At 60.4% G+C, this 20,719-nt stretch overlaps 1 protein-coding gene across 8 annotated transcripts in view; it reads left to right on the top strand.

The window, feature by feature from the left end:
• MYO18A (myosin XVIIIA) overlaps nt 1-20,719 on the top strand; it is a 120,295-nt gene that overhangs the window by 46,330 nt on the left and 53,246 nt on the right. For 3 of the 8 annotated variants that reach the window (XM_054008554.1, XM_054008551.1, XM_054008553.1), the window contains exons 2-6: nt 17,222-17,309; nt 17,853-17,962; nt 18,115-18,291; nt 18,898-19,108; nt 19,580-19,722. In XM_054008554.1, coding sequence (XP_053864529.1) covers nt 17,222-17,309; nt 17,853-17,962; nt 18,115-18,291; nt 18,898-19,108; nt 19,580-19,722 — 729 coding nt within the window. Of the gene's footprint in view, nt 1-585; nt 667-3,326; nt 3,384-8,197; nt 8,924-10,109; nt 10,182-11,659; nt 11,738-13,686; nt 13,723-16,059; nt 16,123-17,221; nt 17,310-17,852; nt 17,963-18,114; nt 18,292-18,897; nt 19,109-19,579; nt 19,723-20,719 lie in introns of all 8 variants that reach the window. The other 5 variants (XM_054008548.1, XM_054008547.1, XM_054008552.1 and 2 more) reach the window with 5 other exon arrangements.

Here is a 20,719-nt window from a genome sequence, read left to right as displayed (position 1 = left end):
GTGACCCTGCCCTAGTCCTAGAGGGCGTAATTGGGGCACTTTGTATAGCTCTGTATTATGTTTATGTTTTACGTATAGTTGCCGCTTAAATCCCAGTAACTCCTCGGGGTAGATATGCCTGTGAGTGCCGGGGTTCCTGCTGGGAGCCCTGACGATTGGGGCTCTGTCTGTCTGTTTTACTAGCCGGCTGCTTGTCTTGTGATGCTGTTCTCCTGTAAAGCTGGTGCTGAAAATAGCAAGGGCAGGAACAGCTTTTAGCTAATTAACAGGAAAACAGAAGAAAATGTATCTCCCAATAGAGTCTGTGCCGTGAGCTGCTGTCTGGAGACGTGGCTGAAGTTTGGTTCTCTGACTGGCTGTTCTCCCCATTTGCAGAGCATTCAGTCTGGCTCTGCTCTCACGCCTTCGTCTTGTAATAGCTCTCATTTTACAGAATTCATTCTTTGAAATTTCCTTGGAGGGCTTCCCCCTTTCCCTGTCTTACCCCCGTATGCATCCCAGGCATAGCCCAGCACCCCTGCTGAATGGAAGAAGCAAGGTCATCGCTTTAATGTAAGTTTCACCTTTCCTCTTTCTTCCTCCCAGTCAGGGTAGCTGTCCCGGTTCCAGCTCCATGTGACATCGCCATGGCCTTTTCTTCACGGTTTGCATTCTGGGAACAAAAGGGAAGTCTCTTTTGTGTTTCCGCCCCTGCAGTGCTCGGCCTTTGTGCAGTTTGTGTGCCCAGCAGACAGCATGTTTCCAGGAAGCCGCCCCTAGTTTGCCCAGTTCGGGGAGCTTGCAGGGTGCAGTGGTGGGGCCTGGGAGGGCGGGCACAGCACCGCAGCATGCACTTCAGGCACTTGGTTTCAAACAGCTCTTGCGAACTTCCGCCTGGTGCGATGTGCTGCTCCCTTGGGTGCAATCCCCCCAGTGCAGCGGCCAGCACAAGGCCTGACATGGGATTTCAGTCATGTCCTCTGCACCGGGGCAAAATTCCCCCCCTGTGAGCTGAGCAAACTGGGAGCTGCTCCCCCCATCACTAACATCTGCCTGATAAATACTCTGTGTCTTCTAAACCCGTGTTAAGCAGCACTAACATCTGGGCCAGCTGTGCTGTAAGAACATTACTGTAACCTTGGCTTTGGGGTCTGTGCAGGGAGGCAAAGCGGAGAGCCCACAGCTGCTGTGCGGTCAGTCGCTCTTGCCGCTCTGGAGTGCAATGTGCAGGAGCAGTGCCCAAGCCAGCATGAGCCATTCTGGGGGAGCGGGGGCTGAGCTGTACTCGCCAGCAGTAGCCCAAGCTGGTGAGGAAGGATTCCCTTCTGTGCGCTGACCTCACCTTGTGAGACTCCTTTGGTACCATGAGTCAGGCGGAATCTAAATGCAGACACCGAGCTCCAGGGTGGGGAGCTCCTTGGGGGGTTGTCTAAATGCTCTGGAGAAGCTTCCCAAGGTGTTGTCAGAGCTCCTGCTCCGGAGAGCACCGGTCTGTGGGGGCCAAGTGCCGTGCGGGAGCCGTGGCTTCGCTGGCTAGGAGCCTGGGTGCCCTGGAAGCAGTGAAATGGTGAGACACTGAAGCCTGTGACATCCTGAAACCCAAGTTCAACAGTAGCTGTGCGTGTGGGGTGGGGGCTGAGTTTCCCCTTGTGCCATGGTATCGGGAGATTACCCCAAGGAGCGGTTACTAATGCATGGCCTGAGTGGGTGACTTACTAATGCCGCCAGTGGCCTGCTCGTGACTGACTTTCACGGAAGATGTTCCTCACCACGTTTAATTGCAACCGTTGCCACTTGCCTCATGCGGGGGCGGGGGGGGCTGTATTTCCCTCAGCTAAAGCTGGGGGACAGCAGTCAGCCGTGAATGCTGCTCAACAGGGATGGGAATAGCTGAAATCCCAGCTGGGGCCTAGGGGTTAGGTAGGCTTCAAGGAGAAACGGCCGACTGACTGCAGGGACTATTGACTCGGTCATGTTCAGGCTTTTCACACTGCTTTCTGTTTTCATGGCCTCTCTCAGGGTCTGATCCTAGAACCAGTGAAGTCCATGGGAGCTGTTCCACGGTTTTCAGTGAGCTTTGGCTCAGGCCCGTAATTGGGTTGTCCCCGTTAAGATGGCACACCTTGGGCGATGGCTTGCCCTGACTAGAGATCAGCTATTAATTGGCGAGTTGCCGTACTTCCCGCTGCCAGCGACCCCTCGTTGCTAATGCAGTGCAGGGCACAATCACACAGGCCAAGGAAAGTTTCCTCCATATTAGTCTATCCTCTGTTGTAGAGAGGCCTTTTCAGAGCACTGCCAGGTTTAAAGAAGCCCCGGTCACCGTGTGCCTTCCCTGGAGTTTTCCAGGGCGGGCAAAGGCATGTGCTTGTGTTCGCCGGCGCTTCCAAAGGGATGGCTGCTGGAGAGATTAGCCGATGACGTTTAACATGCAATACAGCGTCTGATGTGGTAAGAGCAGGGGCAGCTCGCCCCAAGCCAGGTCACTTTCCTTATCTGAGCACTTGGCTTTTCACTTGTTACTCAGTTTAGCTCAGTTGTCAGAGCTAAGCCGAGTAACAAGCAGAAAGCCAGAAACCCTCCTGGGGAGGGGAAATGGGGCTTCAGCTGCCAGCTCCGTCACCAACTGCAAATACAGTCCCTCCTGTTTGCTGGAGCTTCGCTGCTGTGAGCTATGGAGCATGTCGCACGTTACTGACCTAGGGCAGCTGAGTGGTGTTACAAAGCCATGCAGGAGGAGTGTTTCAGTGTCATCTTTGCTTTCTCCCCCTCAGCAGGCCCGGTGCGGTTTTTGATTTTGAAATAATTGGGAAACATTTTTGCACTCATCTCCAATGCTTGTGAATGTCAGGGTCCGTGGCTTTGCCATGGCCTATGCTTCAGAGGAAGGCACAAAAGTCCCCCCCCAACACACTCCATTGTGTAATGGCATCTCTTGGGCGGCTGTTGCTTCCTGAGTCCCACAAGCAGCCGCTCTTTGCTCTGAAGCATGAGTATCAGTAGTCCTTGTAACTTTCTCCACGCTAATATATCTGCTAATGCTACTCTTGGTCTCATAACTGTTGTCATCTTTGAACCTTACTAAGCTGTTTGCCCCAGCGTCCTGCAGTGGTGAGTTCCAAAGGTTCTGCTTCTGCTTCAACTCTTGTGGTCGCAGCAGTGAATTGCACAAGAATGGGAGCAGCGTGAGCCGAAGTCTCTGGAAGCAGCTTCACCCCCACAGCTCTGATCTCGGCCACGCTTGTGTGCTCAGCACGTGCTAGTGCAAAGTGTGTGCAATAGAAACTCTGGAAGTCCCTTTGAGAGCTCTGACTGAAATGTGCCCCTCTTCTCTGTTTATCCCCCAGGTTAAGGACGAGGACAAAGATTTATCTGTGAAAAAAACTGGGAAAGAGGATGGGGCAGTAAGTGTCTGTGGGATCGGGGGGCTAGCTTTGAGTGATGCATCCAGCTCGTGCTAACTCACAGGCCCAATAACCTCCTTTGAGACCCAAAGGCCATTGACGGCTGGTACCAGACCGACTCTGTGTGATGGGCAGCTCGCTCTTTGGGCTGGTACTGGCACTGCTGGTGACAAAGAAGTGGACCCAGGGTGGCGGGCTGCTTCTGGCTCTGGGGGCCGCGACGTTACCCCTCCAGGGTGGTGAGCGTCTGGTTCAGCAAAGCTGCTGCTGTTTTTCCTTTCTGAGGGTGGGATTTATCCAGTGAGGAGAAGCCGCGCTCCCCAGGGGCAGTGGGCTGGGTGCGGCTCCCTCTGGGGGCAGCTGGTCACACCCCTGGGTAGGCCCGAGAGGCCTGTAGAGGTTCACGGGGTGAATCCCATGTGGCAGTGCCCAGGCTGCCTCTGCCATGTGCTGCTTTGAGCCGTCAGGCCAGCCTGCCCCCCTTGCCTAGTGCCCGCTTATCGGGGTCAGGCAGTGTGATTCTGTGGCTGCGGGGTGGTTACCTTGGAGACGGGATGGAAGCAGAACGGGGATTTGATTGGCTGAGCATGAGATGCAGGTAGAAGTGGTCGCTGAGCAGGTTGGCATGTCATTCTGCATCCACGTACTGCCTGTAGGATGCTGACCCCCAGGGGCTGGGGGCAGATCCCTCTGTGCTAATGAGGGTGGAGCCAAAGGAGAGGGCATCAGCTGTCTTGAGAGGGGATGGTTGGTTGCTGCACTAAGGCTCAGATGCGGCGCCGCTGGAAGCAGTGGTTCACGTCCCAGCAGGGTCGCTCTGTGCTCCTCACCAGGCCGATCCATGGAGTGGTGGCAGGTTATTGGGATGGTCTTTCACATGCACCCTTAAGAGCCCAGGCTTGCTCTGCTGTGCAGGGCTAGTAAAGGTCCTGGGACATGCTCCGTCAGTGTCCTTGTGCCTCCTGTCCCCACACCAAACTCTCCTTTCTTTCCTCTGTTGTTGTGCATGAGCTGTTTGGCTCCTCCCCAGAGGTGGATCAAGTGATTCCTGTATATTGGTGGTTAGCAAAGCTCTGTGGGACCCCTCCAGAGGAAAGAAATGACAAACAGCGCTGGTAAAGCGGTAATCTTATCAAAGTCCCAGCTCATCTTGTATCGCTATAAAAGTGACTTTACAGAAAGATACATACAGCATCATCACTAATCTGCATGACTGGCAGTTTGGGCTGGGTGCAGCCTCCTCTCCTCCAGTCCCGCGTCCAGAGAGCCATCCCGCTATTCAGACACAGAGCGCAGGCTGCGGTAGCGGAGCTGTGGAGATGCTGCCCCTCTGACACCCAGCAGTGTCACCTCTCACTTCAGTGGCATTGATCAGCGAACATCACGGTTGATGCGGTATCAGCAGGCAGGTCCCTGGCGCTGGGAACGTTGATCCCATGTGGGCTGCTGCTGGCTGACCTTTTGGGAGCTCCTCCGCACGCTTGCTCTTCCCCAGCTGAGAAGAGGGCTGGCTGGCAGCCACTCGGCACAGATCGGCCGCCCGATCGCCGCCGAGTCCAGGGGCTGTGGGACGCGGCTCGCCTTTCCGGGGATCCCTGTCCCTCGCCAGGGAGGGCTTTGCCTGTAAGGTATTTGCAGTCATGGCGCATCCAGTCCAGGCACAGAGCTGAGTTGGCTTTCTTGGGAGCTGCTCCCCAGAGCAGCTTGGTGCACAAGAGAGCAGGGATCCTTCACCTGCCTCACTTGAGCTGTCACAAGCCCTGTTCCCTCTGAATGCCTTCTGCTGTGGGCCCCTGTCCTTCCTGCAGGGGCCTGGGGAGTGAAGTGCACAGTGGGCCCCCCCGGAGAGGCGGTTTTTGTGAGTGCTTTGCCTTCCCATCAACTTGCTGCAGAGTGCTTCTCAAGGCAGGCTGTGCTGCAGTGCAGTCTGTTAAGGAGGCTAGATTCAAGTCTAATGTATTATCCCTGCTTCAGATCTCACCGGCATGCGCGCCGGCTAGGAGCGGTGACACAAACAGGGTCTCTTTAACCTGAGTTTTGTCACCACCTGCTGTGCAAGGTTAACCCGTTGGGGGCTTGGCTGCTCACTCAGACGGGCACGTCTCTTCTTTCCTGTGTTGGCTTTAATTGGAGCATGGGGGGTGGGGTTGTCTGGGGGTCGATAAGAGGTTCCTGTGTGGTTTGCATGAGGACTAACGTCCTACGCGATGGTAAATGAGCTGGGAAGGCAATTCCAAGGCGTGCCCTGTGAGTGGGGCACCGATTTGCAGGGAGAATTGCTGAGCGTGTGAATATGCGGCAGCACCCCTGCTGGCCAGGTTGATTCCCCCCCCCCCCCCCTTTGAAATCGAAATGGAGCGCGCAGCTTCCTGCACGAGGCTGGAGGGGCCGAGCGCTCAGCTTTGAACGGTGGGACAGTATTGGCAGCATTTAGGGAAAAGAAAACTGTGGTGGGATTGGGAGATGCTGCCCTGCATGGTACCAGCCCAAATGCAGACTCTAGCTGGCTTTGTTCCTACCTCTCCAAAGTATCAGCTGCTGGCTGGAGACCTAGCGATCAAACAGGGGCAGCACCATGCTAGTGAGATCCATTTCGCTATCACCAGTAACATGCTCCATTAGTCTCAGACCGGGGCTGTAAACCATGCACAGGGAGAGCAGCCCAGAGCTGAGTGACAGACAGAGGTCTTGGCAGGTGCGTATGAGGGACAGGTGAGGGGCGTGGTCAGGACCAGCTGTGTCACCAAATGAACTGCATACAGAGACAGGACTAGGCCAGCAGCCTGAGACGCCCAGCGGGATCTATGCTGGCCCAGGATCTTGCGTCTCTCCCCACCGGATCGTGGTGGGTGTGGGAGGATGGGTGTGAGCCACTCGTTCCTGGCAGGATGGGAAGAGCAGGCCTCTGGGCCTAGGGGTGTGAGACGAACTGGGAATGTTCTTAATGTTTTCTCTAAATACTGTGTGGGTGCCTCAGTTTCCCCTATGCAGTTCTTAAGTATCTAGGTGGTGGAATAAGGGTGTATAGTTGCTGCAGAGCAAAGGGCCAGTGCACATAAATGCCCGACACTCTGTCTCCTAGCAACTGATGGCCTGGGCCCCTCCTCTGCAAGGTACCAACTGAAGGTGTTGGAGACAAAAAGATCAGGTGACCTCCTGGCCTGGGAAAGAGACAAAAGCCAGAAAGGAGGGGCTGGAGGGGGTTTCAGTTTGGAGCTGGCTGGGGACTAGGAGTGAGGGCAGACAGGGTGTCTGGCTCGCGGGACCCCAGGATGGATCCGGCTGAGGGGTCTGGTTCTTTGTACCTACAAGCTCTGTTTTAGACCGTGTTCCTGTCATCTAATGAACCTCTGTTTTACTGGCTGGCTGAGAGTCATGTTTGACTGCAAAGTTGGGGTGCGTGCAGGACCTCTGGCTTCCCCAGGATCCCGCCTGAGCGGACTCACTGTGGGAAGCGCACGGAGGGACATATGCTGAATGCTCCAAGGAGAGACCCAGGAGGTGAAGCCATGTAGGCTTCTTGCCCTGAAGACAGTCTGCTCTGAGGGAGAGGAGGCTCCCCAAAGTCCTGACTGGCTTTGTGGGGAGCAGTTCCAGAGCATCGCCTGGGGACTCCGTGACAGGGTGTTTCTCAGTAATTTGGTTTTCCTGCTGCAGCCATCACTAACGACATGATGCAGAACTGATGCCACAGGACTTGGCTCCAGGAGTTAGTTCAAAGCCCTTTGTTTATCCTTCTTGCCAAGGAATTGGCAGCTCCCAGGTTTCTTATCCACCTGCCTCTCTGCAGACAGTTGGGGCAGGGTGGAACCCACCCCTGCCGCCTCCTTCACCATGGAAAGTCTCAGCAGAGGCCTTGAATTAATTGTTAGGCTCAAATGCTCACATCTTGGGCTGGTCCCGCTGGAGTCTGGCAGCAACATAAACCTCTGAGAGGAGTCCCCCAACCCGTGCAGGACTTGTGTGCGCGTCCTGGTGCTGTCATGGTGGAGACAGGAGCCCCAACCATCTGTACGTGCTTTGAGCCACTGAGCCCAGAGCGGGGGGAGCTCTGCGGGTCTAGGCTCAGGTGGGAGTGGTCGTCTGCAGGTTGTCTCTTCCAGTTATAGTGCAGGGAGAGGTTTCTCCTCTGCCCCCCACCAGACTGGCCCTTACAGGAGGTGGGGGACCAACTGTCCTCCATCCCCTGTGCTGCGGGTGCCCCTCTCCCCTGTTGCGGGGAGGTGTCCCCCAGCATTGTGGTGTTAGACGCCCCAGCAGGCAGGGTCACACATTGACATCATCTTCTGCCTGCCTGCACCTGGAGATGTGGTGAAACTTTCTGGGAGTGTTTCCGTTAGCCCTGGTGCTAGAGCTCAAAGCAGCAGCGCATGAAGAAGGCCCTCTCCAGAGGGAGCCATCCACCGTAGCTCCTTTTCCAAACCCGTCCTTGGGAAGCGCCCTGCAGAGCAGTGCCTGGTCTGGACTCCGTGAGGGGTGCAGCTTTGTTACCGGTGCTCTTTGTAAGCCATGCCGCATGGCGAGGTCTCAGAACAAGCTTGTCCTGGCCTGGGAAAACCGTGAACACTAAACAAAGCATCTGTAGCTCCAAGGCCCAGTCCTACGCCCATTGCAGCCGATGGCAGAACTGCTGCTGATGGCAGTGGGTGCAGGGTGGAGCCCAGAACACTCTTCTCCTCTCTCTGTCACCTGCGATGTGGATGCACTGGAGGGGTTTGCAGGGGGGCTGGGGCTGGGTTAGCTCGGTGTGCACGTGTGTGTGTTGTGGTAAGGGGATGTCCTCCTGTAATGTGATCATGTATTTGTAACTGTAGTCAGAAAATCCAAATGCAGGGAAAGACGAGCCACCCGCTTCCCGAAGCCCAGAGCCTCCAGTGTGTCCAGAGAGAGTGAAGAGCCCAGAGCCGCTGCTCAACGGTGATAACCAGCCGCCCTCCCTCGCACCTGCCCAGACCATGAACGGCCTGGAAGGATCCAGGGCTGGCTCGCTGGCCCAGCCCGAGCCGCTGGGAGCGGAGAGCCAGGGCCTGTCCAGGAAGAGAGTGGTGAGGGTGGTGCGGAAGGTGGTGCGCAAAGTCCTGCCTGGTGAGGACTCTGGCAGCACCAAGGAGCTGGGGAGGGACGTGAAATCTCCTGAGCCAGCTTCGCCAGCCAAAAAGGAAGAGAAGGCGCCACAGAGGGTGGTGTCTCCATCTCCACTGCCTGCGTCTTCCCCGAAGCCGGAGCCCAAGGAGACTGGCCCCAAGGATGAGATCTCGGTGGGTCTGAGAAGCCTGATGTCCCGAGGCAAAACCAAACAGCACAGGCCTCGCCTCAGGCCAGCGGAGAAGCAGGCGGAGGAGAAAGCTCCCAACCTGAAAACACCCGCAGTGGGGAGGGAACCCGAGAAGCCTGGCTCCCCGTCTCCTGCACAGGAGGAAGGGCCAGTCGCCGCCCCACACCCCAAAGCAAAGCAAGAGCAGACGGTGCAACCCTCAGGAGCCAAAGTGGAGCCAGCACAAGCGGCACCTCAGGAAGCAGCTGCCCTGGGGCAAGCCAAGGTACGCACCAGTGTGTGCGGTCTAGACCGGTGATGCATGGCACCGGCGTGTGGTCTGGGCCTGTCACTCCTAACACTGCTTGTGAGTGCCGCGGGGCTGAGCGTGCTGATCGCTGCCAGCACACATCCAGGGCCTGGGCGCGTGTCCGTGCACACGTGCGGTGCATGGCTTTTCCTCGCAGGAGTGTGAGGACGTGCCAGTTCGATCTGTTTGGTGACCGGTGCATGGTGTGAGCTGCTCACCGTAACTAACTGCGTGTTCCTAGCCCCGTGCTGGTGCTGCTCCTCCCAGGTCAGTGCACGGGGCCCGTTATCGGACCTGTCCCAATGCGTGGGCTTGCTCCGGTTCGCCTGCGAGGAGGAGCCCTGTGTCTACTCAGCAATGGGAGCCCCTGTGGCTGTTCGTTCCCCTTGTTGAGCTCCGGGTATGCCATAAGGAGAGGGGTGGGCTCCAGCAGCAGTCAGCTGTGACCTTTCCCCTCCCAGCTCTGTCTGGTAGCGAGTCTCTGAACAATTTGTTCCGGGGTTGTGTTTTAGGGACAGAGCTCATTCCACCAGGGCGCTGCACTGGGGGGGCTCGCAGAGCAGGCTTTGCCCCCTTCCTCCAACAGGCAGAACCTCTGGGATCTCCTGGGGGAGCCAGGTCCTTGTCCAGGACGCAGGTGCCCTGCCCTGGCTGCTCCAAACCAGGGACAGTTAGTACTTCCCCTTCGCTCAGAGCAGCACACCCCTGCCACCCCCAGGGCTTCCTGGGAACCTCTTGCAGATGCTGTTCATTTCTCAAGACCTGGGAGTCGGTTCCCCAGGTCCCTCTCTGAGCCATCGTTGCCACTCCCGGAGTGACAGGAGGGGGCGCTGCAGAGCCAGGTGTTCCTGCCTGCCCAAGGCGTTGAGCGCTTGGCCCCATTGTTCGTGCCACCACGAGCCCTCTGCCCCAGGAACCTGACCTGTCTCCTGCATGCCAGCACTGTGTCCTAATCACACGCCCCTTCCCGGCCCCTTTGGTGCTAGCCCGGTGTGGTGTGAAATGTTGGTTAGTCTGCAGCCTGACGTGTGCTGTGCAGCGTATGTGAGGCTGGGCGTTGGCCCAGCCCAGCATGTGGGGGGGAACCTCGCCTGGTCTCCGAAGGACAAACCCAAGTCACTCAGCGTCCCTGTCTCTGTCTGACCCGGCTCTCTCCATGGAGGAACCCCAGCAAGCAGAGAAGCAGCTGCCTCCCCCAGGAGCCGCAGAGGGATCTCCCCAGCAGGTGTGCGTGGTGAGCTGCTGGGTGGGGGAGTTGGGGACGGGAGGCCGGTGCTGTCGGGGGCAGTGAAAGGCCCGTGACCACCATTGGGCAGTGTCACTGAGACGGTAACTGGCTAAGCTCTTAGTTCAGGAGTTGTGCAGAGCGTGCCAGCCTGGCCAGGTAGAACACACCTGGCGGTGGCCGTGCCTGGGCGTGTGCTGGACTCGGGGGCGGCAAGGCCCTCCTTGTGAATGGCCGAGCGTTGGCCTGCTCCTGTGAGTGCTTCGCTCCCAGGTGGGTGCTGCTGGTTTGCCCGGGGCGCACTCTAGTGTGGGGGGACGATCTGAGCTCCCCCCCGGTAACTAGCGTGTTCCTGGGACAGTTGCTTTGGGGTCGGGTGTGTTTCCAGAAATGTGGCCAGAGAGCCAAGATCTTTGGCTGGCAGCTCTTGGGCCTGGCTCCAGCCTCTCCCCCCGAGGGAAGTTTGCTGGGCCCCGGCCTGCCTGGTCAGGCTCTACGGAAGGGTCGCTGCTTGCAAGCGCAGTCCCTTGGCTCTGGTATCGCCGCCCTCGAGCACACGCAGACCCTGCGGGAACCTGAAGAAGCCTTTGCTATGCAGCGTTAAATGTAGCCCTGCCGCCATGTGCGTTGGCCTGGGAGCCGCTAACCACCGCGGTTCAAGTCTGTCTTGCTACAGCAACCAGTGGAGCCGGGGGCGTTAACGAACCCCCTCCCCGAGCCCCCTCCTCCGCTGGGCCTGAGCTTCTGGATGCCACGCACTGGTTCTCCGGGTGTGACTGGCCGTACTCTTCCCCACGTGCCCCTCGTGCTGGGCGAACCCTCGGCTCTCTAGCTTGGGAGGCTGGATCGGCCCCCTCCTTCCTCCTTGCCCTTAGCGGCTGCCAAGCACTGCAGCAAGCCCCCGCCTCTTCTAGTGGGGGGCCAGGCCAGCATCCCCTCTGCTCAGCAAGCAGGTTGGATCCCCACGCAGGGACTCAGGACCATGGAGCCCTCCCGGGCCACGTGGTGAGCATGTGAGCTCCGCAGGGTTAACCCCCAGCTAGTTCGTAGTGTTGGTGGAGTGTGTTACAAGTGCTGCCCCCTTGGTGCCCTGCGTGGGCAGAGGGGCCAGTGCGCCAGCCCAGACAGACAGTGAGGCCTTTGCCTGGGAGCTGTGAACGCTGTGCGCCTTCGTCCCCCTGGGGAGTGCTGGCTGCAGGCTCTGCCTTGGCTCTTCCCAGCGGGAGAAGGGGCTGAGACCTCCCTGAGGGAGCCTTGCCCCAGCCCTCTCCCTGCAGCATGCAGGGCATGCGAACTCCCATGCTGTTCAGGGGGCAAACGCACACTCCTGCATTTGTCAGCAGCTCTGAGGGCCCAAGGAGGCCAGCTTCCGCCGGCCTTTGGCAAAGCACCGCAGCAGTTTGCCAGCAGCCAGGTCCCCAGCTGCCTCCTTTGCTCAGGGCTGGCCGTGGCACGAAGGGTGACGCTAATGCTGGTTTGACCTTTAGGCTGCAGCCGGCCCCGGTTCCCAGCTGACCCCCGTGGAGGAAGCTCACAGACGGCTGGAGAGGATCTTCATGGCTGCTGTAATTCAAGGAGTTATTCCTACGTACCTGTGTACATGCACCTGCTCAGCTCTCCCAGCCAGCGTGCTGTGGCTTCCCCGCTGCTTGTGCCCCGGGTGTGTGGCAGCTCGGACTCGGAGTGCCTCCGGGAGTGGGCTGGCGTGCTCCCTTTGCTCTTCCGTGTGCCTGGAAGCTGCCGGCAGGCACCTCAGACCTCTCCTTGCCATTTGGGAGCCATCAGGAGCTTCTAAGCCCTGAGGCTGCGGGTGCTGCCGCTGTACCTCGTCTGGCGAGAAGCCTCCGCTGTCGTGTGCTGGAGCTCCCTGGTTTGATTAAATCCCCCTTTGCCCCCCACATCTGGCTGCACAGGTCACAGGTTTCTCTTCCACAAAAACCATTTTCCTCGCTGTGTGAAATACGTATCAGCACCAGCTACCTACACTAACAAGTCCAGGGCGCACAGCCCAGGGGCTAAGGGCTGCTTGGCCAGTGGGCAGGGTAGGAGCGGCGCTCTGCTCTCTGAGGATGCCCCTCTTCTATCCCTTGCCAGTATTACTGCCCGTAGGAGGGTGTGTGCGGCTCGGGGGCCTGCCGTTCCCTTTCATCCTGGCACTGCCCACGCAGGAGAGGCCCCAGTTTGCGTCCTGCGCTTCCTCTCCAATGCCTCAGCTGCCTGCCACGGACCAACGGCTGCACCTCGGGGGTGTGGGAAGTGACCCAGAGCGCAGCAGGGGATGTCCCGACACGGGCCCCGGGTCACTCGTCCCTTCTCTGGACCCTGTCCTCTGACTCCTGGGGGTGGGAGTTAGCGGAGTGTCGGGGAGAGGCCGTGGCCAGGTGGACTTGCGCCACGTGTGGAAGGGTAACACTGGGGTGAGTCTGCTGGCGCTCTGCAGCCTGGAGAAGGAAGCGTGTCACCCCTCCTGTGCCAACGGGCAGCCCATACCTGCTGTCCCCAATGGCCTACTGGGCCCTCTACTCCTGGCGAATGGCTCCTGGCGCCTCGAGCCCGGCTGCATTCGCCGAGGAGGGTGACAGCAGCTGCAGTTACTCACTTGGGTTTACACCAGGGCGGCATTTGGGCTGCTGGCAAGTGAGCAGCGCAGCCCGCGGGTGCAGCCCGGAGTCGGGCAGGTCTGCAGCCTGTAGAGGGTTGGTACTGACCCTGGTGAGCAGCCGTCGGTGGAAAGGCCAGTGAGCGCCCTGGGGCGGGCCATGGTCAGCACCAGGAGTGGTTCCATTAGTAGCAGGGCCATTGATTACCAGTGGGTGACCTGCTTCCTCCACCCTCCTCCTCCTCCAGGAGAGGGCTTTGGGCCGCCCAGCAGTGAGGCTGGTGGCTGGCTGGAGTCAGAGGTGGGCTAGCTTTGTTGGGTCCACTCTGCAGCACTGGCTCTTGGAAACCCAACCTGGCCTGCAGTAGGGGAAGGCTCAGCGGATTGGGGTTTGAAAGGGCCGGGGCAGGATTGCTCTGTGATGCTGGCTGCAGTCCCTGGGGTCAGACCCATTCACTGTGGACCCAGCCCAGCATCACATCCTTGTTGGTTCACTCATGGCTGTACCAGGCGATTAGCAGTTCCACCGAGGGGTTTCGTCATCAGGGAGTAGAGCCAGCTGCTGCGACTCCTGCACTGGCTTGGAGGCCAGGCTCCGTTGAGACGCAGCCGTGCAGTTCCTTCGCGTACGCCGGAGCCCATGCGAGGTGCCGGCAGAAGTTGGCTGGCTCTGGGAGCTGGCCTTGCTGGTAGAGTGATGCCCCGCTGGCCTGAGAAGGGTGGTGGTGTCCCCTGAGCCGTGGGGAAGTGGTTGGTTGGAGCAGCGCGTGGTTGGATGTTGATGTGGGGTTTTGGCCCGGGCAGTCACACGCCTGCTCTGTTTGGGGTCGCTGGCCGGGGTGAGTTTCCTTCAATTCTCTGCTTATCTCAGCCTCTTTCTTCTCCTTTTTCCCCTTCTTGCCTTGCTGCCATTAGCTGGAGCCTGTGGCCTCCCCGTCAGCACAGAGTCAGGTACTGTACCCCTGCCCACAGGAGCTCTCTGCTTCCACCGGTGACCTCCCACCGTCGTCTGTCTGCCTCTGGGCTGGTGTCTGTGCACGCGCCTCATGCTGGAGTGTAAGGCTTTCTTCACCTCTCTCCTCTCCGGCCTGCCCCGTCCGGTTCTCTGCCCTTCTCAGTCCTGCCATTGTGCTAGCTAGACCTGCTCCGGAGCCATTCTGTAGTAGTCCCAAGTCCGCCCACCTGTGGGCGGGGGCTCGTGTGTTACTAATGAGCCGTGAGACTTTCCTCCTACTAGCCAGGCAAGCGTGTGTGGGGCGGGGAACAGGCCGCCCGGCTCCCGGCAGCGGGAGGCCGCGTACGGCGGGGCAGGGAACAGGCCGCCCGGCTCCCGGCAGCGGGAGGCCGTGTACGGCGGGGCAGGGAACAGGCCGCCCGGCTCCCGGCAGCGGGAGGCCGTGTACGGCGGGGCAGGGAACAGGCTGCCCGGCTCCCGGCAGCGGGAGGCTGCGTACGGCGGGGCGGGGAACAGGCCTCCTGGTTCCCGGCAGCGGGAGACCGCGTACGGCAGGGCGGGGAACAGGCCGCCCGGCTCCTGGCAGCGGGAGGCTGCATTGGCCAGTGCCACTGACCGTTGGCCTCCCCAAGCTTCTGGAGCTAGTGTGGGTCTCCCTCAGGCCAGAGGCTGCCTTCGTGCACTGGGGCTTCCTGGCTGCAGCCTGACTTGTTCACCTCTGTGCAGGAGTTGCCTTGGGGTGGGAGTTATTCCCACCCGGAAAGCAGGAGGTGTGAGCTCTGCACTGGGATGGTGCCCGTGAGCTTGCTGAGTACGGTCCTGGCGCTGGGCTGGCAGCAGAGGACAGACATGCAGATCAGTGTGGGCATGGGGAGTCTGTTGGACAGTCTCAGGCAAGAGGAGCAGGAGCAGCTGTTAACTGTCTCCGCAGAAGGCTGCATTCCCAGGTCCTCACCTGCTCACAGTGAGTGGGACGAAGGACGCCGCACCCTTGCCGGCTGTCCGTCCCCAGGAGTCAGTGGCAGAGCTGACAAGAGAACCCAGGAGTCCTGACTCCCGGCTGTAGGCCCTGTGTACTGAGTAGGCTGCCTCTCGACTGTACGGGTGCCACCACTTGGCCTGCTCCTTGTACCGACAAACGCCCAAAGGTGAAGGGCCTGGCTGAGCAGCAGAGTGGTATAGGCAGTAAACTCCCCCAGACCTCCAGCGAGGACTTGGGTCCCCAAGGCTGCAAACACCTGAGTGTGGACGAGGTTCCCGAACCGGGGCTGGTCTGATGAGCCCAGAGGGCGGCTGTAGACAGGGCGAGGGAGGCAGGTTCCATTCCCCGGCCCGGCAGGTAAATGGGCAATCGAGAGCCTCTTGCCTCAGGTGCAGTCTCTGTCTCCACCTGCTGGTCAGCAGTGAAACCTGCATCCCCTCCTGGGCTCTGGGGGGACATGCGAGTGCGATCGATCGCCCAGCCCCAGTGGGCTCTGGTCTGTTATTGGCTGTGCAGTCACCCAGGGAGGGCGGGGTCCGCAGCGCTCCGGGCGCTGGGCTGTGCGTGTCTTGGAGCGTTGTCCTCTTGCCCGTTCAGCTGCCAAGCTGGACTCTCCGTGACATTCGCTCCCAGACACGCACGCAGCTGCGTTTGGGGAGCAAGAATCTGCAATGCTGGGGGGTCCCGTTCACCCTTCTGAGCAGGGGGTGAGGGTTCCCCCACGTGCTGGAGAACATGCCCACTTTAATACTTCCTCCCCGATGTCCGGGCAGCCTGCCTGTTAGCCTAGGCGGGACCCTCCTTCCCACTGGCTCCTCCTTTTCCCGGCTGCTTGTGGATTGGATAACTGGGGGGCATGGCAAGGCAGGGAGGGAGGCTTGCCCCCAGGCCTCCCGTGTGGTGGGGCAGAGCATTGAGGTCAAGGCCCAGGCCTGGGAGACGCACTCCAGGTCTGCCACTTACTCCTTGGGTGACCGTGGGCAGGTCAGCGGCCTCTCTTCAGAGGCCCAGCTCTGCAAAGCGCTTGGGGGGCGCGCTGGGAAACGCAGGGCACTGTTGTTCATTGTGACCCGGGGAGCTGTGGGTGGGGGCTGCAGGACACTGCCACCCTGAGTGCAGCGTGGGCACCGGACACTCTCCTGCAGCGTGGCAGGGGGTGCTCGGGGCAGTGCTGACTGTGCCGAAGGGTCGGGAGAGACGCTGTGCCACTGGCCCCTCGTTGCATGGTCGGCAGGTTTTGTCCCATTCACCTCCATTCGCTTCTCATAGTGGCTTCCCTGCTCTCTGCGCCTTCCCCTGGGGGGAGAGGACATTAACCCTTTACACCTTGCTTCCCCATCGGCCTCAATAGGGACAGGCGGACGATGCCCCAGCAGCCAAGTTGAGCCCAGTCTTTGCTGCATCCCTGCCTCAGGTTTGGCTGCTTGACCACACTAACGTTTCTGGGAGTGTCTGTGAATTTGCTTGATGCTGGGCAGTGGGGGGGACTGCCTTGTTTGTGTGCTGGTGTGTTGCTCCCCCTCTTTCTGTTTGCATGAAGCCTTTGCCCTGCACGTTTGCATGAGGTCGTTGGTGGGACAAGGTCTTAGCCAGGACAGCTGGAAAAGCCCCCTGGGCCTGTCCAATCTACTCTCCACAGGCCAGCCTGGGGTTGCTCCCTGAAGGAACATGGCCCTGTCCAGTGACTCCAAGGTTCAGGGCCTGCCCTCGGGGGGATTCCTCCACCCAGCAGAGCCCGCTGTTGGGCAGCTTTGCCAAATAGCCTGACCCCCGGTTCTCCCCTGTGGCCCACCCTCAGCAGTTCTCCTGTCCCGCGAGCCCCAGAGAGCTGGGCCTGGTTTGCAGAGCTGTCTATGTGAGGCCCTGTTTGCATGGCCGTGGGGGTGTTGCTTTGTGACACTCCAGGTGTCTGCATTTGCAGAGTTGCCACGTGGTGCTCTCCATGCCCTGTGCGGGGGGGCAGGGGCTGCATACATTGTTCACTTGGCTTGGAGGTTTAGGGCTGTCCCTTCTCTGCACTCTCCCTGTGTGCACGTGTTCATTCTGCTCTGCAGGATGCACTGTGTTCCCCGCTGCCCTGCCCTGCTCTTCCTTTCTGAGGTGCGAGGGGGTCGCACACTCAGCTTGGATGTGTTGGTCCAAGACCCGATGTGAGGCTGGCTGGAGCTGGGTGGCTGCTCTGAGAGCTTGTGTTGCGCAGACCAGGCTGGCTGTTAGTGGCGCAGGGGTGCTGCCATGCTCCCTTTGATGGCTAGAGCCAGGCTCTGTCACGTGGAACAGCAGGGACCAGCTTTCCCACCCCAGTCACTGCCGAGCTCTCTGGGTCTGAGTTCTTCCCTGGGTGGGAGCCCTGGCACAGGGCTGGGTTCTGTCCTGGTGATCAGGGGGCGCCTGGGTGGGGAGAGGGGAGGGCAGCAGGGTGAGAGGCGGTGCTGGAGTCTCTGATGGCCTGGGCCGGTCCAGTCCCCCCAGCCTGAGCCGTGACCTCTTCCCCTTTCTCCTCGTTCTGGCAGGCGAAGACGGAGGAGCAGATTGCTGCCGAGGAGGCCTGGTATGAGACGGACAAGGTGTGGCTGGTCCACAAGGATGGCTTCTCCTTGGGTGAGTGTTGTCCTTCACCTTCCATGGGAGGCCCTGGCCCTGGCTTCCTTGGGGCAGTGCTGTGCAGTAGGGCTAGACCACGGCTCTGCTCACAGCCCCCCTTGCTGCTCTCCAGCTAATGGCGCGGGGCAGAGCTCTAGCCTGGCTCTGACCTGCCAGGTGACAGGCAGAAGAGCAGAGCTCCAGAAGGCATCAGTAGTGTGCCCTTGCAGCGTGAGAGCGGGGTGCCTTCTCCTGAGCCTCCACGCCCGTGCCAGGGCTCAGGGAGGCAAGTGGTAACCAGCCAGGTCCCTGGCCACCTGTGTGTCATGTGCTGCCCAGCGGGTTCCAGCCGGCGCGGGGAGACGCGGCCAGGGGAGTGCCCCGTCCTGCTGTCTGGAAGAAGTGGGGCCTGGTGTGCAGGAGCAGCCTGACCTCAGTGCCAGAGCTCCACCACTAGGTGTCAGCGTGTCCCCGGGCACGGGAAGAGATGGGGGGGGGGGGGACACGAGGGGCTGTGGTGCCAGGAGAGCCTGCCCATGCCATGGCATGTTCCCTTGGCAGCGAGCCAACTGCGAGCGGATGAAGCGAGCCTCCTGCCCGAAGGGAAGGTGAAGGTGAAACTGGACCACGATGGGGCCGTGCTGGAAGTGGACGAGGATGACGTGGAGAAGGTGGGAGCCCGGGGCCCTGATTCTGGCTGGGGGGCAGGAGCAGGGGCTGCAGGGTGGGCGAGAAGTGGATCTGTGCCTGCGGTGGCAGGGGCTGTGTGGGGTAGGGGCTGGGATTCCCTGCCTGATGCTGCCTGTCCCCTCTGTGTCCCCAGGCGAACCCGCCGTCCTGTGACCGGGTGGAGGACCTGGCCAACCTCGTCTATCTCAATGAATCCAGCGTGCTGCACACGGTGCGCCAGCGCTACGGGGGTAACCTGATCCACACCTACGCGGGGCCCACCGTGCTGGTCGTCAACCCGCTCAGCTCCCCCTCCATGTACTCCGAGAAGGTAACGCTGCAGCTCAGGGCCTGGCTGCATTAACCCTTGTCACAGCTTCTGCACTCAATCCACGGGGGTCCCACTCCACCGGCAGCGGGCTAGAAGAGTGCCCGGGGGACAGAGCCCAGGGTTGGGAGCCAGGAAGTGCTGAGTTCCCAGCGATGCGACCGTGCCCTGGGTGACGCCAGCCTCCCCCGCTTGCTGGTCTGTAACGGCGATGGTAGTGCTGCCCTGCCTCGCGGGCACGGCGGACAGCCCCTGGGCTCTCACTGGGGGTCTGTGCTCCTGGTATGGGGGCGAGGGTGGACTCTCCTGCGGGTGTGGGGGGCAGGGACAGCCGCAAGTGCAGTTATTGGCTGTGTTCTCTCCTGGCTGCATTGCCCGTGTTGAGGAGAGGTCCTGCTGGACGGTGCCAGCAGGTGGGCCTGCTGTCCCATCCGTCTCTCAGCGCGTTGGGTAAGGTCCGCTGCTCCTGCTCCTGCCCGTGGGAGCCCTGGAGCGGGGGAAGGAGCGATTCGCGTGGGGCTGAGGGCCCCGCCCAGGATGGCTGGAGGGGGAGTGGCCTGGCCCGGCCAGCGCCACGCTAAGTCACCCAGCCCCCTGCACTCTCCCCAGGTGATGCACATGTTCAAAGGGTGCCGCAGGGAAGACATGTCTCCGCACATCTACGCCGTGGCCCAGGCCGCCTACCGCAACATGCTGATGAGCCGCCAGGATCAGTCAATCGTCCTGCTGGGGAGCAGCGGCAGTGGCAAGACTACCTGCTGCCAGCACCTGATCCAGTACCTGGCCACCGTAGCTGGCAGCACGGGGAAGATCTTCTCAGGTGAGTGCCCAGCCGTGCTGGCCGGGCCGTGGCCATAGGAGAGCGCTGACCTGCCGAGATCTGCTCCACTCGACGCTTCTGCAGCCTGGATGGGCCCTTCACTGCTCTCGCCGACACCTGGCCCGGGCGGGTTATTAGCAGCTCTCTGGGACCCGTCAGCACTGCTCCTGGGGCAGCTAGAGGGGACGCCGAGGGCCCCTTGCAGCACTGCTGGCTCCTGCCAGCCCCACGTTGCTTGGGGGATTGCTTTCTGGGTCCCTGGCCACGGGCGTGAGCTGGGGAGCACAGCTCGGACCAAGGGCACCTGCTCCCTCTAGGGTGGCGCTGGGGTCCCTGGGTGGCGAGGTTGCCCTGCTGCTGCCAGTCTGGCCCTGCACCGTGGGCACACCGAGGCGCTTGCTCTGTAACTAACACAGCCCTCTGGGCCACGGGGCCGGCCGTGCACACGCCCCCTTGCTTGTGTCCCCACAGCGGAGAAGTGGCAGGCGCTCTACACCATCCTGGAGGCTTTTGGCAACAGCAGCACCAGTATGAACGGCAACGCCACTCGCTTCTCCCAGATCGTCTCGCTGGACTTCGATCAGGCTGGCCAGGTGGCCTCAGCCTCCATACAGGTGAGAGGGGGCTGGGGAGAGAACACACACGGTGTGTGCTGAGCGAACAGCTGGGGGGGCCTGGATGGCGTTGGGCAGTGACCACAGAACAGGGACCTGGTACCTAGCTCAGAGCTTGGGGCTGTCCCTGGCACATGACTCCTAACAGGACCTGCGGCCTGTCCCACCAGCCCCATTGTGGCTGGCCCAAATGGGGAGCTGCCTTTGGCAGTCTCAGCAGGAAGCCAGGGACCCACTGGGGCCTGGAGATTGAACTCCCCTCCTTCCAGATCGGCGCTAAAGCTGCCCCCTGCTGGTCTCAGTGTGGGGCTAGGCTGGCGCGGGCAGGCTGCCTGCCTGGGCTCTCCCTTGAAAGCGGAGCTGCGTGTTCACAGCCACGCTCAGCAGCTGCACTGCTGGTAAATCCACTCTGTGATGATTGGCCTCCTTTGCTGGTGCTCATCTTCCTTCACATCTGGAGCACAGCACAGCTAGGTGGCGACGTGTCGCAGACGGCCTTGATTTCCTTTCCTTGCGGAATTAGTCTCCCGTAACAAGGCGTCTCTCTCCCTTCCGCCACTCATAAAAGCTGGCACCAGCGTGGTAAGGAGAGCGCAGCCGTTAACGTTCAGCCAAGTCCCTCTGTAGGCCCCTGTACCTAGAGCTGCTAATCAGCTGCGGGGAGATAGGTTCAGGGAGGCTGAGGAGGCTTCAGAGTCTGTCGCTTTACCGGTGTTTGTATTGCCATAATCAGCTGCCACCCAATGAGAGCGACCCCTGGCCTGGGGTTAGACGGGGCAGGGGCGTGGCAGCGTCACCAGGGCATGGGGCAGAGGCAGTCACTGGCTGTGACGAAGTGGGACTGTTCTTAATGTTTCCTCTGAATACTGTGTGGGTGCCTCAGTTTCCCTGTGCATGTCTTAAGTCTCCAGTGTGCATAAATGGCCGACACTTTGTATCCTGGCAACAAATGGCCAGGCCCTTCCCCTCTGCAAGGGAATAGCTAAAGGGGAACAAA

Source organism: Malaclemys terrapin, chromosome 18, assembly GCF_027887155.1.
Source record: "Malaclemys terrapin pileata isolate rMalTer1 chromosome 18, rMalTer1.hap1, whole genome shotgun sequence".
NCBI lineage: Eukaryota > Metazoa > Chordata > Testudines > Emydidae > Malaclemys > Malaclemys terrapin.
The sequence above is the reverse complement of the archived record's forward strand: the minus strand, read 5'-3'. Positions and strand labels throughout refer to the sequence as shown.